Raw genomic sequence first — 19,265 nt, forward strand, 5'->3', positions numbered from 1 at the left:
CGAATCCAGTACGTAACTGGTACTTAATTTATCGACCCTGAAAGGATGAAAGGCAAAGTCGGCCTCGGCGGAATTTGAACTCACAACGTAACGGCAGACGAAATACCTATTTCTTTATTACCAACAAGGGGCTAAACACACAAAGTACAAACAAGGACAGAAAAAGGGATTAAGTCGATTATATCGACTCCAGTACGTAACTGGTACTTAATTTATCGACCCCGAAAAGATGAAAGGCAAGTCGGCCTCGGCGGAATTTGAACTCAGAACGTAACGGCAGACGAAATACTGCTACGCATTTCGCCCAGCGTGCTAACGTTTCTGCCAGCTCGCCTTATTATTGTTTTGTTTTTTTTTGTAAAGTCAGACGAAATGGTGCTAAACATTTTGCCCGGCGCGCTAACTATTCTGCCAGCTCACCCCCTCTAGACCCACGTAACACTTGCATGAATGTTAATATTAACCTATTTTCTGTATGAACGAGATAAGAAAGTAATTTTTATTCTAGATTACATCGAACACGAAAAAACTAAAGCAAAGCCGATCTCGGTTTTTGAATCAACTATCATAATACGAAGTACTCTTCTATCGGAATCTGTAACACAAGCAACAAAAGCGAAAACTAGCGGGGCTCGTATTCTACACCTACGCTCCAATTTGAATGAAATTTAGGAGCTATTTCTAGCAAGGGCCTGTGACCATATTGTGGCTTCTCATTGGCTGGTCACAAAAGAAAAGAAATGTGACAAGGCAAGAGAGACAAATGCGAATGTCCTGTTATGTTTCTAACGCAGTTATCTTTCCTTAGTCAATTCAAAAGTTTTTCCTTTGGTCGCAGGTACGTAATTAAGATCTTAATTGGCCGTTTATTTCTCTGTATCTTTTTATATATTAACTTCCTCTGCCTGTGTAGAAGAAAAACACTAACTATATTAAGTATTTAATTATTTACACAGTTTAATTATCAATATTATCGTGGTGTAACAAATTTATAAGCCCCAAATCAACCCCGGTTAAATACATCTATGAACCGGCATACAGTTCCTTTATTTCTCTGTATCTTTTTATATATTGACTTGCTCTGCTCGTGTAGAAGAAAAACCGCTAACTATATTAAGTATTTAATTATTTACACAGTTTAATTATCAATATTATCTCGGTGTAACAAATTTATAAGCCCCAAATCGACCCCCGTTAAATACATCTGTGAACCGGCTTACATCACGCTTTTATACGTACAGCCTATAAACCAAAAACGTTCCGACCCTTAATTATCTTTCTCTTATGTACAGCAAACAAGATCATATTATCTAACACGTCCTGCGATGATTTTGGGGTGGTATATTTAGCAGGCTTCGTCGGTTTGCGGCCTATAAAATGTTAACCGTTAGTTTTTAGTGAATGAGCTAGACTGATTTATAGCGTAGTAGTTGGACTTTAACCCCTTATAGTATTTAGTTTAGGGTTTATCGGGTTTCTCTCTGTTTCTAACAGAAACGACCGTTTTCCCCCACCTCTCACTTGTTTTGAGCACCATATGTGTATAATAAATAACTTAAATCTCAGTATTTAACTGAGATTCTAAATATTCAATTAAACATTCTCGCAGACGTTGGAAGAATCGCTATTTTATCAACCCCAGATAAATACCTCTAGCTATATTTTTTTTTAAATATTCTGTCAAGGTCAGCTTTCCATTTTGCCCATACGAGGTCGATAAAATAAACCACTGATCGAATACTAAACTCGCTTTAATATTCCTGTTCAGCATTTTCTTTATAACTTTGGTTAATTATTTTTCTTTTACAAAATTTATTCGGTAAATTTTCGGCAAAATTTCAACTCAGAGCGGACGAAATACCGCTAAGCATTTTGTCCGGCGTGCTAAAGATTCTGGACACTCCAATGACCAACTAGTACTTATTTTATCGAGCCTGAAAGGATGAAAAGCAAAGTTAGCCTCGGCGGAATTTGAACTCATAACGTAAAGACGGACGAAATACTGCTAAGCATTTCGTCTGGCGTGCTAACGTTTCTACCAGTTCGCCGTCTTTTAAAAATGTTATAATAATCCTTTGTGGAGGGGAATAGTCGATTACATCGACCCCACTGTTTCACAATTTATCAACCCTGTAAGGATGAAAGGTAAAGAATGCCTCGGCGGCATTTGAACTGGGAACGTAAAGATGGAGGTAATACCTAATTCTTTACTACCCACAAGGGGCTAAACACAGAGGAGACAAACAAGGACAGACAAGGGGATTATGTGCATAACTGGTACTTATTTAATCGACCCCGAAAGGATGAAAGGCAAAGTCGACCTCAGTGGAATTTGAACTCACAACGTAACGGCAGAGACGAAATACCTATTTCTTTACTACCCACAAGGGGCTAAACACAGAGGAGACAAACAAGGACAGGCAAACGGATTAAGTCAATTATATTGACCCCAGTGCGTAACTGGTACTTATTTAATCGACCCCGAAAGGATGAAAGGCAAAGTCGACCTCAGTGGAATTTGAACTCACAACGTAACGGCAGACGAAATACCTATTTCTTTACTACCCACAAGGGGCTAAACACAGAGGAGACAAACAAGGACAGGCAAACGGATTAAGTCGATTACATCGACCTCAGTGCGTAACTGGTACTTATTTAATCGACCCCGAAAGGATGAAAGGCAAAGTCGACCTCGACGGAATTTGAACTCAGAACGTAGCAGCAGACGAAATACCTATTTTTTTACTACCCACAAGGAGCTAAACACAGAGGGGGACAAGCAAGGGCAGACACACGGATTAAGTCGTTTACATCGACCACAGTGCGTAACTGGTACTTATTTAATCGACCCTGAAAGGATGAAAATCAAAGTCGACCTCAGTGGAATTTGAACTCAGAACGTAACGGTAGACGAAATACGGCTATGCATTTCGCCCGGCATGCTAACGGTTCTGCCAGCTCGCCACCTTAATCTTCATAATCTTATCACTGCCTTTTTCACAAGAGCTTAGTGAGAACAGTACAAAGGGCAAGATAAGACACAGTTAAGGAAGGTGAGAAGAAAATTTATATAAAAAACGTATAAAAATAAGAATTTAGAAAAAATACCCTCAATGCCCTCATTATTGATGAGTAGCTCCCTAGAGACAATCAAGAAACCCTTAAAATCCTGGATAAGCTTAAGCACTAAGGGGCAGGTACCTTTTCTCAGCTATCTTTCTCCTCCCCTGGTCTGCAGGCTATTTCTTGGGCAAGCTGTGGCCCTCGACATGTTGTGTGGCCCTCCTTGAGTGTCTTGGTCAGTGCTTTTCAAAACTTTTGCTGGGGTGGAACCCCAAGGAAACATTCCACTGGCTCGAGGAACCCCTGTGCAATAATTTAATAGTCTTATGCACACATATCTGCACAGGAGAATTAAAAATTACTGCCGATTTTAGCAGTTTTGTAACTTCTTGCAGAACTCCTGGACTGTACTGGCGGAACCCTGGTTGAAAACCACTGGTCTAGGTTGATAATTTGCAGCATAACCTAAGAGCAGTGACATCTCAAATTCTTCTTAATACTGAAAATATAGTAAAGAATGTGAAAGGGCAAAAATCTCATTGATAGAGATAATGAAATTTGTTCTTTAATAAAATCTCAATGAATTTTCTTTCGTTTTCTTTTTGACCTCAATATTTTAATCTATTATTTATTTACACTAGTAATCATCATCATGATGGGTATATTGGGCTTCATATATTTGTACCCGAGTGTCAGTTTGATGGCATGCACTGTTGAAAAGTCAAGAGATATGGTAAATAAAAAAGGTAGCAGTAGTACAAATAATTGTCGGAGCCCTGGGAACAGTGAGTAAAAATCTCGAGAAGTATGTGGAACAAATAGGGGCTGCAATAAGGGTGGAGTACTGGCAGAAAACAGCACTGCTTGGAACCGCTTGAATACTGTGGAAGGTGCTCAGAAAATAAGTGTTACTTTAGTTCACTGGTAGTGAACAGCCGACACCATAGTACATGTCCAGCGTTAGAAGCTGTGCAATGATAATAATAATGATAATAATAATTTAATGTTAATAAAATGTGAAATGCTTGGGGCATGACTTTTGGCCCATTCTCTGTGTCTGTCTGTCTATGTATGTATGTATATATATATATATATATATATATATATATATATATATATACACTACTAATATAAGATTAAGTATTTTTACAGAAAAAAATTTCATCAAAATGTGGCAGCATATTAAAAGGTTAAAAGGTGATCTCATTCTTGCTCACAACATCATAAGCGGGAAGTGTAACCTCTCGAAAGAGCTGTTCTTCGCTCCTGCTCCAGAGCGTCGGCTGCGGGGTCACTCCGAAAAGCTCTATCTGCGACGATTTCATCTCAATTGAAGGAGAGGGGCTTTCTCCGTCCGGGTTGCAGATCCGTGGAATAAGCTGCCGGACGAGATAGTGAAGATGCCAACGATTGCTCGGTTCAAAGTCTCCCTTGACCAGAAATGGCCTGAACTCTTTGCATGAACACCCTCCCTGTACATAACTCCATGTCCCCCTACATGACCTTGCTTTTTGCTTTTTGAGCCAAAAAATTAACTTATATACATATATACACACACACATATATATATATATATATATATATATATATATATATATATACACACATATACATACACACACATATATATACATATATATATATAACTATAAATAAGGGCTAAAGAAAATTATTTCTATGCCAATATGCTGATAACAGACATTTAAATCGTCAATTTCCACATACTATTATATACCGTATTTCTGTGGTGGGTATATAATAATATGTGGAAAATGATTTAAAAGTCTGTTATCAGCATATTGGCACGGAAATAATTTTCTTTTGCCCTTGTTTATAAGTTATATATATATATATGTATATATATATGTGTGTGTGTATATATGTATATATATGTGTGTGTGTATATATGTATATATATGTATGTATGTATATAAGTTAAGTTAATTTTTTGGCTCAAAAACATAAAGCAAGGCCATGTAGAGGGACATGGAGTTATGTACAGGGAGGGTGTTCATGCAAAGAGTTGAGGCCATTTCTGGTCAAGAGAGACTTTGAACCGAGCGGTCGTTGGCATCTTCACTATCTCGTCCGGTAACTTATTCCACGGATCTGCAACCCGGACGGAGAAAGCCCCTCTCCTTCGATTGAGATGAAATCGTCGCAGATAGAGCTTTCCGGGGTGACCCCACAGCCGATACTCTGGAGCAGGAGTGAAGAACACCTCTTTCGAGAGGTTACACTTTCCGCTTATGATGTTGTGAGCAAGAATGAGATCACCACGGCGTCGTCGTTTTTCTAGAGAATAAAGGTCAAGCGTCTTCAGCCTTTCTTCATAAGACAAATGCTTGAGACCAAGAACCATGCGGGTAGCCAGCTTCTGGACTCTTTCGCGATGATGTATGTCTTTGAGGAGATAAGGAGAAGAGGCTTGCGTACAGATATACACACACAATATGCTGTATGTATATATATATAGTTAAATGACTCGGCTGCTCTCATATTCCTTGAATTTTCATGCATTCTTTTATTTCTTTTCTACTTTTGTCAGATTCCTCAGTTTGAAAGTAATAATGAGTAATCTTGAACAGGTATCATCGAACAAATGTTTTGGAGGCTTCCAGAAAGTCTTCAAACATTCCAGGTAAACAACACCCTTCCTTCTTTCCTTTCGTTTTTCCCTGCTTCCCTCTTTTACCTGTTTTTCTTCTTACCTATTTCAACGAAAATAATCGTATACACACTAAATACCGTTTGAAAAACTCAACGAGATATTAAGACCGAGCTAAAGAATTCTTTGTTTCCAGATTGAAACGTAATTTATCAGCACTTCGCAGGCATAGCAATTGGTTCACCATTATCCCCAGCGGTAACAAACATCTATGCGAAGTACTTTAATAAAAGTCAGGTTCATTCTTTATTCATCATTATCATTCAGTGTCCGCCTTGCGGTTTATTGGAGGCAGATTTTCTGCGACTGGGGTGCCCTTCCTGTCACCAACTCTCTGTTGTTTCCAAACAAGGTAATATTTCCCCATGATCAGACATGTTTCTGCAGTATATTGGGAGTGAAGGACACTGCTTGTATGCCAGGGGCACCCATTTTATGACTAGCGCATGAAGTCAAGAAAAGGAGATACCCTCACCTATCTCTCTCATCTCCATCCATCTATCTGTCTATCTACCTGGCTATCTACCTGTCTATCCATCTGTTTATCTATGTCTGTCTCTGTCTAACTGTGTGTCTATATCTATCTGTCTTTAATCAATCTGTCTTTCTTTATATATATCTGTCTTTCTATCTGTCTGTCTGTCTATCTATCTATCATCTATCTAGGTAGCTAGCTAGCTAGCTATTTTTCTATCTATCTGTCAGTCTATCTTTCTATCTATCTATTCATGTCTGTGTGTCTGTCTTCTGTCTGTCTGTCTATCTGTCTATTCATCTATCTATTCATTTGTCCGTCTGTCCATCTATCAATCAAATTCTCTTTTCAGTTCTGAATTGAAATGTGAAATGAAATTCGGTATTTATTTACCTGCGAAATCTGAATTTGGCAAACTTCCTGTGCTCTATTGGCTTTCCGGTGAGTTTAATTCCCTTAGTCCCTGATTCAATTACTGGTACTTGGTTAGATGGCAGGGGAGACAACTGACCATTTCTGGTACAAAAACCTCATCATCATCATTAAATTGTGGCCCTGCGGGAAGAAATTTGCTTCCCCACTACAAGGTCCCAGGATCAGTGGTCTTCAACCAGGGTTCTGTGGAACCTTGGGGTTCTGCCAGTACAGTCCAGGGGTTCCACAAGAAGTTACAAAACTTCTAAAATCGGCAGTAATTTTTATTTCTCCTGTGCAGATATGTGTGCATAAGACTATTAAATTATTGCAGAGGGGTTCCTCGAGCCAGTGGAATGTTTCCTTGGGGTTCCGCTCTTGCAAAAAGTTTGAAAAGCACTGCCTTAGGCAAATGTCTTCTACTATAGTTCCAGCTGACTAAAGACTTTTGAGTGAATTTGGTAGCCTAATGTTAAAAGAAGCCTGTTGTGTTTGTGTGTGTGTGTATAGTCATAGGAGTGGCTGTGTGGTAAGTAACTTGCATAGCAACCACATGGTTCTGGGTTCAGTCCCACTGCGTGGCATCTTGGGCAAGTGTCTTCTGCTATAGCCCCGGGCCGACCAATGCCTTGTGAGTGGATTTGGTAGACGGAAACTGAAAGAATCCTGTCGTATATATGTATATATATATATATGTATGTTGTGTGCTTGTGTGTCTGTGTTTGTCCCCCTAGCATTGCTTGACAACCGATGCTGGGGTGTTTATCATCCTCATTGTTTAATGTCCACTTTCCATACTGGCATAGATTTGGCAAAGTTTCCACGGCTCGTCTGTCGCTACGTTCTGAGTTTGAATTCCGCCGAGGTCAACTTTGTCTCTCATCCTTTTCATCATCATCATCATCGTTTAACGTCCGTTTTCCATGCTAGCATGGGTTGGACGGCTCGACCAGGGTCTGGGAAGCCAGAAGGCTGCACCAGGCCCAGTCTGATCTGGCAGTGTTTCTACAGCTGGATGCCCTTCCTAACGCCAACCACTCTGTGAGTGTATTGGGTGCTTTTTACGTGCCACCAGCACAGGTGCCAGGGCAGTCTGGCAGCGGCCACGATCGGTTGGTGCTTTTAACGTGCCACCAGCACGGAAGCAAGTCAAGGCGGCGCTTGCATCGGCCACGTTCGGATGGTGCTTATTTATGTGCCACCGGCACAGAAGCCAGTCGAGGCGGTGCTAGCATCGGCCATGTTCGGATGGTGCTTTTAACGTGCCACCAGCACAGAAGCCAGTCAAGGCGGCGCTGGCATCGGCCATGTTCGGATGGTGCTTATTTATGTGCCACTGGCACAGAAGCCAGTCGAGGCGGCGCTGGCATTGGCCACGTTTGGATGGTGCTTATTTATGTGCCACCGGCACAGGTATCACAACTACTATTTCCATTTGATATTTATTTCGATGTTCATGTACTTGACTCAATAGATCTCCTCAAGCACAGCGGGTTGTTCTGAAATCCAAGGTACTTTGAATGGGCAGGGGCTATGCGGAGCTGGTGCAGGAAGCAGCCCGGGTCTTTGCAGTCACAGCATATCTCCAGGAGTTCAAATTCTAATTAGGTTAACTTTGCCTTTTCTTCTCTCAGAATCAATAAAATTTGTACCAGTCATATACTGTGAGCCAGTGTAATCGACTAGATTTTTGCCTCTTACAGTTGTTTGCCTTATGGTCCCCCTGCCATCTCTGGTTCCTTTTGATTCTACCATTTCTCTTTAATTTCTTTGTGCCCCAGGTTTGACTTGTACTGAGCAAAATTTCGTAACAAAATCTGGTTTCCAAAGATATGCAGCAGAACACAACATCATCGTTGTTGCACCTGACACAAGTCCAAGTAAGTATACAGTTTTAGCCATTTCTATACAACAATACCTCTGTTACTTCACCAAATACATACATACATACATACATACATACATACATATATACAGAAATATATATACGAGAAAGAAGCAACAAGAATGGATTAGTTTTTAGTACAATTGTTTCATACAAAGACAGGCTTTATTACAAGTTGCAAAAATTGCAGCAGATAAAAGTGTCCCGTACTCATCAGCTAAAACACATATGAGTTCTCCAAACATCTTAGTGGGTGAGGTTATACTCATGAAATATTGGAGATAATTTCATTAAAGGCAGATATAGGTTGCAAACAGATTAAGTTCCTTAATGATGATGCACAGTCTTATCACAGATTCTTAAAAGCTTATTATTTTCACAGAGAAGATGAATTAATCCGTAGTGTAGATTTAAATTTCCAGAGATATGGGGAGGATGAAACACAGACTTATCACAGGTTTTTAAAAGCTTATTAGCTTCACAGAAAAGGTGAATTAATCCGTAGTGAAGATTTAAATTGGTGCATCTAAGTTAAGTACCACATTCAAGTAAATTCATTGGAATTGACTTGAATCTTAATTGCTTTCATATATATATATATATATATATATATATAATAATAATATTAGGGAGTAAATCCAAACTTACAGGGAAAAATTAGATTTAGGATTAAATCTAATTTTATAGTATAAATATATATTATATTAAATTATATTAAATTTTTTTATTTTTAAAATTTTAACTTTAATTTAAATATTTTAATTTGGAATTTTATATTTTATATTTTTTATATATTTTTTAAATTAATTTTATTCCTATGTATTGGCTTATGATTTTCACTGTTTGATTTGCCTAATAGTGGTTTTATCTCTAATTCAATATAATACATATTATATATATATATATAAGTAAATAAATGGATTTGAACGCAGGTGTTATTCAAATTCTTTTACTTTCGACATATGTTTCAAAGACAACATTGGGTTATTCCAAAGGAATAAACAGTGTAAAATGCAATCTTCTCATCAGGAAAGAAAGAGAGCCTATCTCAAGACATTATAACAATTTTGATAGGCTCTCTTTCTTTCCTGATGAGAAGATAGCATTGTACACCGTTTATTCCTTTGGAATAAAACCAATGTTGTCTTCGAAACATATGTCGAAAGTAAAAGAATTTGAACTGCATTTGCGTTCAACTCCATTTATTTACTTATACTACACTAATTACTGCACATTAACCCGGAGTTTCTACCTGTGAAAAGGTCGCTACATCCTTGTTACTTGCGTGAATTTTGCTAACCTGGTAACTGTTTATTGATGATGTCAAACTGGTCGCTCCTCGCGGTGATATAGAGGATCTTCGTCGATGCCTCCACCAAATTTGGAGATGGTCTAACGAATGAGACCTGTGTCTGAACGTGTCAAAGTGCTGTCATCTGCCTGTTGGCTCTCCTCTTGCAACTCAACTTGATTTTGAGCTGGATCGTCTGCTGCTGGAGAGGACCGATCAGGTAAAGGACCTGGGTATCTTGGTGGATTTCTCCTTTTCGCCTTCGGCCCAGTGCGTCCAAGCTGCCAACAAAGCATGCGGAATTCTGTTCTTGATTCGACGGTCATTCGGAATGCTCACAGCAGCCATATTCCTACCGCTCTATGTCACGCTGGTGAGACCCATATTGGAGTACGGGATTCAAGCCTCTTCTCCTTATCTCCTCAAAGACATACAGCATCTCGAAAGAGTCCAGAAGCTGGCTACCCGCATGGTTCTTGGTCTCAAGAATTTGTCTTATGAAGAAAGGCTGAAGACGCTCGACCTTTATTCTCTAGAAAAACGACGACGCCATGGTGACCTCATTCTTGCCTACAATACCATAAGTGGAAAGTGTAACCTCTCGAAAGAGCTGTTCTTCACTCCTGCTTCAGAGCGTCGGCTGCGGGGTCATTCCGAAAAGCTCTATCTACGACGATTTCATCTCAATCGAAGGAGAAGAGCTTTCTCCGTCCGGGTTGTGGATCCGTGGAATAAGCTGCCGGACGAGATAGTGAAGATGCCGACGACCGCTTTGTTCAAAGTCTCTCTTGACCATAAATGGCCTGAACTCTTTGCATGAACACCCTCCCTGTACATAACTCCATGTCCCCCTACATGGCCTTGCTTTTTGCTTTTTGAGCCAAAAAATTAACTAACTAACTAACTAACTATTGAATTTTCCATGTTAACAGTAAACAAAGGATATTTCATTCATCCATTTATATATATATATATATATATATGTATATATATATATATATATGTATGTATTTATATATAAGAGGAATGGAAGATGGAGACAAACACACTGACAAATGAAGTGAGTTCATGGCTCGCAGGATGCCCTGCTGTGGTAACCTTGGATCGTAGAGTGACCTGCTGTGCTTGAAGAGACGTATTGAGTCAAGTATGTCAACATCAAAATAAAAGTCAAATGGAAATTGTAGTTGTGAGCCCTGTGCCGGTGGCATGTAAAAAGCACCATTAGAACGTGGCAGATGCCAGCGCCACTTGATTGACATTCGTGTCGGCGACACGTAAAAAGCACCAGTCGATCGTGGCTGTTTGGCAGCCTCCTTTGGCCCCTGTGGCGGTGGCACGTAAAAAGCACGCTCTACACTCACGGAGTGGTTGGCGTTAGGAAGGGCATCCAGCTGTAGAAACACTGTCAGATCAGGCAGGAGCCTGGTGCAGCCTCCTGGCTTCCCAGATCCCGGTCGAACCGTCCAACCCATGCTAGCATGGAAAATGGACGTTAAACGATGATGATGTATATATATACATATATACATATATATATATATATAGTTGTTTGTATTATTGTTGTCCTTCATGTTTTACAGGGGGCTGTAACATTGAGGGTGAAGATGATAGCTATGACTTTGGTTCCGGTGCTGGTTTCTATGTGGATGCAACTCAACCAAAATGGAGCACCAACTACCGAATGTATTCTTACATTGTCAAAGAAGTAAGTTCTACCATTTTACAACATTTTACCGCCACCATCACCACCACCACCACCTTTATTTCATGTCACCTTTATATATAAAACTGAAGTTGTGTGTGTGTCTGTCTACTCCGATTTAGATTCCTAACTACTACCACATTTTGCGGTGCAGTTTAACCAAAAGCGGGTATCCTATAGTCGTGATTCATATTGAGTCCTTCTGGGTATTAGCGCGCGTCTACGATGAGTCTACAATTTTAAAAAATATTTACCATCATTTTTTCGTTTTTTTAATGCATTTTTTGCTCTGTTTATATAAGGGAAGTAACTCTCTAAAATGCTTATATAGTTATTTCCCTTACAAACCCGAGCAACGCCGGGCGATACTGCTAGTTATTATTATTATTATTATTATTATTATTATTATTAGATTCATGTGTAACAAACCGTGATTTTGATGTATTTCAGCTGCCAAAATTGATAGAATCCAACTTCCCAGTCTTACCAGAAAAGAAATCCATTTTTGGCCATAGGTGAGTCAGAAATTTCTTTTCTTTGACCCTTTGCCATCCCTTGTCCCTTCATGCCCCTAAAAAAAACAAAGTCTTTAAAAAATTTCACTGATTTTAGATTAAACTTTTATGGTAATCTTTCACGGTCTGGAACAGAAGGACCCTATGCGACTGTTCGCTACGGGTGTCGACCCCCTACTGAACATGCCGTATGCTCAGTCCGATTCTTCCTGGCAAGATCATGTCCAAACAAGTAGGGGCAGGTTTGCGTTGCGAAAATGCAACCAAGGAAATATTTTAAGAATAAAAGGGGCTAAACATAGAGGGAACAAACAAGGACAGACAAATGGATTAAATCGATTACATCGACCCCAGTGCGTAACTGGTACTTAATTTATCGACCCTGAAAGGATGAAAGGCAAAGTCGACCTCGGTGGTATTTGAACTCAGAACGTAACGGCAGACGAAATACCTATTTTTTTACTACCCAAAAGGGGCTAATCATAGAGGGAAGAAACAAGGGCAGACAAACGGATTAAATCGATTACATCGATCCCCAGTGCATCACTGGTACTTAATTTATCGACCCCGAAAGGATGAAAGGCAAAGTCGACCTCGGCAGAATTTGAACTCAGAACGTAACGGCAGACAAAATACCTATTTCTTTACTACCCAAAAGGGGCTAAACATAGAGGGAACAAATTAAGTACCAGTGACGCACTAGGGTCGATATAATCAACTTAATCCGTCTGTCTGTCCTTGTTTGTCCTCTCTGTGGGCCTTGTGGGCAGTAAAGAAAAAGGTATTTTGTCTGCCGTTAAATTTTGAGTTCAAATTCCGCCGAGGTCGACTTTGCCTTTCATCCTTTCAGGATCGATAAATTAAGTACCAGTTACGCACTGGGGTCGATATAATCGACTTAATCCCTTTGTCTGTCCTTGTTTGTACTTTGTGTGTTTAGCCCCTTGTGGGCAGAAAAAAAAAACGTATTTTGTCTGCCGTTAAATTTTTGAGTTCAAATTCTGCCGAGGTCGACTTTGCCTTTCATCCTTTCGGAGTCGATAAATAAAGTACCAGTTAATCAACTTAATCCATTTGTCTGTCCCTGATTGTCCCCTCCGTGTCTAGCCCCTTGTGGGCAGTAAAGAAACAACAAACATATATACAATGGGCTTCGTTTAGTTTCTGTCTCCCAAATCCACTCAAGGGTTTGATCTCCCTGAGGCTATAGTAGAAGACATTCACCCAATCTGCCAGGTAATGGGACTGAACCTGGAACCATGGGGTTGGGAAGCAAACTTCTTACCACTCAACCACACCTGTACCTGTAATTACCTTCTTAATGGCGGTGAGCTGGCAGAATCGTTAGCACGCCGGGCGAAATGCGTAGCTGTATTTTGTCTACCGTTACGTTCTGAGTTCAAATTCCGCCGAGGTCGACTTTGCCTTTCATCCTTTCGGGGTCGATTAAATGAGTACCAGTTACGCACTGGGGGTCGATGTAATCGACTTAATACCTATGTCTGTCCTTGTTTGTCCCCTCTATGTTTAGCCCCTTGTGGGTAATAAAGAAATAGGTATCTTTCAGCTTCTCTGTGTTCCTTACTCTCATGGATTTGGTTGGCCCAGGGCTGTTTTAGAAGTCAGTAGGATTGAACCTGGCCCCACATGTTTGGAACCATGGGGACTGGGAAGCAAACTTCTTACCACTCAACCACACCTGTACCTGTAATTACCTTCTAATTATCCCCTTCTTTATGTTGCAGCATGGGCGGACATGGTGCCTTGGTGATAGCCTTAAAGAATCCAACAGGGTACAAGTCTGTGAGTGCCTTTGCCCCAATCTGTAACCCAGTTAAATGTAACTGGGGTAAAAAGGCCTTTACAGGGTATTTGGGTGAAAAGGAAGATGATTGGCATGTAAGTATTAATAAATTTTATCATCATCAGCAGCATATGTTTTTATGTGCTACTATTAGTTTCATGTGCTGAGAGCATGCCAAACAGCATTTTTGAACAAGTCTGGTGTCCTATAGCACAATGCCTGATGGTTTTGCTAGGACACCAGACATGTTAAAAAATATTGCCTAGCATGTTCTCAGCATATAAAATTAATAGTAGCACATAAAAACATATATTGTGTTTATCAAATGATATTTATCTCTCACCAGACGGAGTACATTTTTGTGTTGATCTGACCATTGTGGATTCTTGCTGAGCTGCAAACGATGATGTCACTGATTGTTGCTGAACTGCAAATGATGATGTCACTGATTGTTGCTGAACTGCAAATGATGATGTCACCGATTGTTGCTGAACTGCAAATGATGATGTCACCGATTGTTGCTGAACTGCAAACGATGATGTCATTGATTGTTGCTGAGCTGCAAATGATGATGTCATTGATTGTTGCTGAGCTGCAAACGATGATGTCACCGATTGTTGCTGAACTGCAAATGATGATGTCATTGATTGTTGCTGAGCTGCAAACGATGATGTCACCGATTGTTGCTGAACTGCAAACGATGATGTCATTGATTGTTGCTGAGCTGCAAACGATGATGTCACCGATTGTTGCTGAACTGCAAATGATGATGTCATTGATTGTTGCTGAGCTGCAAATGATGATGTCACCGATTGTTGCTGAACTGCAAATGATGATGTCATTGATTGTTGCTGAGCTGCAAACGATGATGTCACCGATTGTTGCTGAACTGCAAATGATGATGTCATTGATTGTTGCTGAGCTGCAAACGATGATGTCACCGATTGTTGCTGAACTGCAAATGATGATGTCATTGATTGTTGCTGAGCTGCAAATGATGATGTCACCGATTGTTGCTGAACTGCAAATGATGATGTCACTGATTGTTGCTGAACTGCAAATGATGATATCACCGATTGTTGCTGAACTGCAAATGATGATGTCATTGATTCTTGATGAGCTGCAAACGATGACGTCACTGATTGTTGCTGAACTGCAAATTGTGATCTCACATTCTTTAGAACATTGACACACAGACACACACACACATACACAATCCACAGAGGTGTACATAACTTGAGGAGAGCAACATGTCAGTAAACAACCAGGTTTAATCATGAAATATTTGAAGAACTGATCGTTTTGAAGTCTGTTTCTTAAATGTGTTTTTTTCATTTACCTAGGAATATGATACCTGTAGTTTGATCAAGAAGAACGGAAGTCCATTTGCTGACATCCTCATTGACCAGGTAACTGTAGTTAATCACTTTCTGACCCACTTTGCAAAACAGGTATTCTAATAAGACGCACAGACACACCCAGGCACATTGTCTCTTTTGCCGAACCGCTAAGTTACGGTGAGGTAAACATACCAGCATTGGTTGTCAAATGATATTGGTGGGACAAACACGGACACACAAACACATACCTATATATACATATATACGACTGGCTTCTTTCAGTTTCCGCTGAGGTCAACTTTGCCTTTCATCTTTTCAGGGTCGATAAAATAAGTACCAGTTTCGTACTGAGGTCAATCTAATTGGCTGGCCCCCCTCCCCCAATTACATCATCCATCATCATCGTTTAATCCGTTTCCATGCTAGCATGGGTTGGATGATTTGACCAGGGTCTGGGAAGCCAGAAGGCTGCACCAGGCCAGTCTGATCTGGCAGTGTTTCTACAGCTGGATGCCCTTCAAATGCCAACCACTCCGTGAGTGTAGTGTGCTTTTTAAGTGCCACCGGCATAGGTATCATAACTACAATTTCATTTGATTTTATTTTGATGTTGGTGTTGATGTCCTTGACTCAATAGGTCTCCTCAGCACAGTGGGGTCACTCTACGATCCAAGGTTAGCACAGCAGGCCGTCCTGCGTGCATGAACTCACTTCATTTGTCGGGTTTGATTGAATTATGTGACTGCTAAAAGGTTGGTTTAGTATTGTAGAGTTGAGGCTATCATTAGGTGAGACAAGCTGACTGACAGGTGACGGTCGTTTAAAAAAAGCGCGGGCTAAAAACTACGCGCCTTCACTAGTCAGTTAAGGTGAGACAGTGTCACGTGACAACTTTGCTGGAGCCTATGCGGCAGGTATTTAAAGGGAAAAATTTGACAAGACAGTCAGTCACCGGCTGACACTCGCTGACGATACATCGAAGAGGCCAGGGAACAGAAGAAGAAGACATGCACCCAACACCAGAGCTGAAGACACCTCCAAAAGAGGAGCCCCGCCACGTCATAACGGTAGAGGAGTAGGGGCCAAAACCGGACGTGGTTCCTCCTGATGATGTCTTGAGCTAACTGGATCCTATAAAGGAGCTGTTGTGGTAGCAGACACGAAACACGGTTGTAATTCCTCCATTTAGGATTGAAACCAGATTAGGTCTGGATTAATTGGGATTTTAATTTGTATTTTAGGGTTGGCTGATGACTTTCTAAAGGAGCAGTTATTAACAGAGAATTGGAGAAGGTACTGCGGAGAAAAATGTTGTAGCCACAGTCCGGAAACAAGAGGTAAGAACTTGGAATATCTCATCTTTTGCCGAACCGCTAAGTTACGGGGACATAAACACACACATCGGTTATCAAGCGATGTTGGGGGGGACAACACAAAACATATACACACACACATACATATATATATATATTATATATATATATATATATACACACGCACATGATGGGCTTCTTAAGTTTCCGTTCACCAAATCCACTCACAAGGCTTTGGTTGGCCCGAAGTATTGTAGAAGACACTTGCCCAAGGTGCCACGCAGTGGACTGAACCCGGAATCATGTGGTTGGTAAGCAAGCTACTTACCACACAACCCACTCCTAGTGTGTACTTTCCATACATAACAGAAGGTGTGATTTGATGGAGATTTGGTTGCTATTTCTGGCAGGACAAGTTGCTACGTAGAGGCTCTCGCTTTTATAGGAGTCCTTCAAAAGGGTTCTACTTGTTTTGGGAGTGAAAGACTTAATCACTCACTGCTTTACACCACCACCACTGCCATTCTGATTCTTCTTGAGGGAATACATAAAGAAACATGTATGTCTGTGGAATACTCTACCACTTACCAGTTCAGTTACTCAAACAACTGAATCCTTATCATCCAAAACTGAAGATCCATCATCATCACCATCGTCATCTTAATTGTCATCATCGTTAATTAACATCTGGTTTTACATGCTGGCATGGGTCGGATGGATTGACAGGATCCAGTGAGTCTCCAGGGATGCCTTATGCTCCAATGGTTTTTTGCTGGATACGGCCCTTCCAACTAATACCAGCTATTACAGTATGTACTTAGTGCTGTTCTCGTGCTACAGGCACTAGTGAAGTTGCTGAGTAACTTGCTCAAGAGATAGAAGATCTAAGACTAAGTGTGTGTGTGTGTGTGTTTGTGCAGTATTTAAAAAATTTCAAAAAATTTTACGTGCTGGTCCCCTTACATTTTTTTTCGATGATTTGCCGTCCCCTGTAAAATGCAGGATTATCAACATGGAAATTTTACATGCTAGTCCCCTTACAGTTTTTTTCGATGATTTGCCGTCCCCTGTAAAATGCAGGATTATCAACATGGAAATTTTACATGCTAGTCCCCTTACAGTTTTTTTCGATGATTTGCCGTCCCCTGTAAAATGCAGGATTATCAACATGGAAATTTTACATGCTTAGTCCCCTTACAGTTTTTTTCGATGATTTGCCGTCCCCTGTAAAATGCAGGATTATCAACATGGAAATTTTACATGCTAGTCCCCTTACAGTTTTTTTCGATGATTTGCCGTCCCCTGTAAAATGCAGGATTATCAACATGGAAATTTTACATGCTAGTCCCCTTACAGTTTTTTTCGATGATTTGCCGTCCCCTGTAAAATGCAGGATTATCAACATGGAAATTTTACATGCTGGTCCCCCTTACAGTTTTTTTCGATGATTTGCCGTCCCCTGTAAAATGCAGGAGTATCAGCATGGAAAAAAATTACATACACTCGTGTACCGTAATTTCTGGACTATGAACCACAGTGCCCATAGATCTACAACCCCCCGAAAAACCATAAGTTAATCCAGGAAATGCCCTATTGGGATACAATAAATGCACTTCAAAATATGGGAATCGGTTGGTTATAAGACAACAATGTTCCTGCCTCAAATGTCCATCTTCTATTTTCAGGGCTACGACCACAGTTACTACTTCATCGCATCTTTTATTGGTGACCACATTAAGCATCACGCTAAATATCTGAATTAAGGAAGCAGCTGCTGATATATAGACCGTTTTTTCCTGCCGGTTGAAGTTTTCAGAAGAAATAACAGATTTATGTTTGGTATTTTTATAGCTAATTAAAATATGTGGTGCTAATCAATACCTCGTTATCAATTTTCTTTTCCTGCTTAATGCAGCATTTAAATAAAAAACGTAAACTTGTATTCCCAGAGTAGATCCATCACAAGCAAAAGCTTGTCCTAATTATTTTCATAAGTTTGTCCTAAATCCCCCCCCCCCCACCTTTTAGTTGGCCGTTATTTTGCTTGTATTGAGTAATAGAAATATTTTCTTTGAGTAATATAAATATTTCCCTAACCCTAATTTCCTTTCAGAAGTCTTAAGTTACCCTGGTATTTCAGAAGAAATAACAGATTTATGTTTGGTATTTTTGTAGCTAATTAAAATATCCGGTGCTAATCAATACCTCGTTATCAATTTTCTTTTCCTGCTTAATGCAGCATTTAAATAAAAAACATAAACTTGTATTCCCAGAGTAGATCCTTCACAAGAAAAAGCTTGTCCTAATCATTTTCATAAGTTTGTCCTAAGTCCCCCAGACCTTTTAGTTGGCCCTTGTTTTGTTTGTATTGAGTAATATAAATATTTCCCTAACCCTAAATTCCTTTCAGAAGTCTTAAGTTACTCTGGTATTTCAGAAGAAATAACAGATTTATGTTTGGTATTTTTATAGCTAATTAAAATATCTGGTGCTAATCAATAATGATTTCTATACTTCCAGAGGTCTACTGATGCTGGTGTGTTTACGTCCCCGTAACTTAGCACTTCAGCAAAAGAGACTGATAGAATAAGTACTAGGCTTACAAAGAATGTCTTGGGGTCGATTTGCTCGACTAAAGGCGGTGCTCCAGCATGGCCACAGTCACATGGCTGAAACAAGTAAAAGAGTAAATAGAAGAAAGGGAATAATCATACAAAGATTCTGAATAATTTGATAATTAAAAGAAATTATTAATTAAAAGAAATTATTAATTAAATGTTTTATGTTGGTAA

At 39.9% G+C, this 19,265-nt stretch overlaps 1 protein-coding gene across 1 annotated transcript; it reads left to right on the plus strand.

Annotated features, from left to right (window-relative positions):
* Window positions 1-663: 663 nt before the first annotated feature.
* LOC115225664 (S-formylglutathione hydrolase-like) lies at window positions 664-18,348 on the plus strand. The gene is made up of 10 exons (XM_036514533.1): window positions 664-838; window positions 5,612-5,704; window positions 6,559-6,647; window positions 8,402-8,500; window positions 11,380-11,504; window positions 11,952-12,016; window positions 13,762-13,915; window positions 15,164-15,229; window positions 16,402-16,497; window positions 18,159-18,348. Exons 1-9 carry the CDS (start codon window positions 780-782, stop codon window positions 16,420-16,422), a joined length of 771 nt encoding a protein of 256 aa, XP_036370426.1. The 5' UTR covers window positions 664-779; the 3' UTR covers window positions 16,423-16,497; window positions 18,159-18,348.
* The last annotated feature ends 917 nt before the right edge of the window (window positions 18,349-19,265 follow it).

This window comes from Octopus sinensis, linkage group LG28 (genome assembly GCF_006345805.1).
Source record: "Octopus sinensis linkage group LG28, ASM634580v1, whole genome shotgun sequence".
NCBI classification, from domain to species: domain Eukaryota; kingdom Metazoa; phylum Mollusca; class Cephalopoda; order Octopoda; family Octopodidae; genus Octopus; species Octopus sinensis.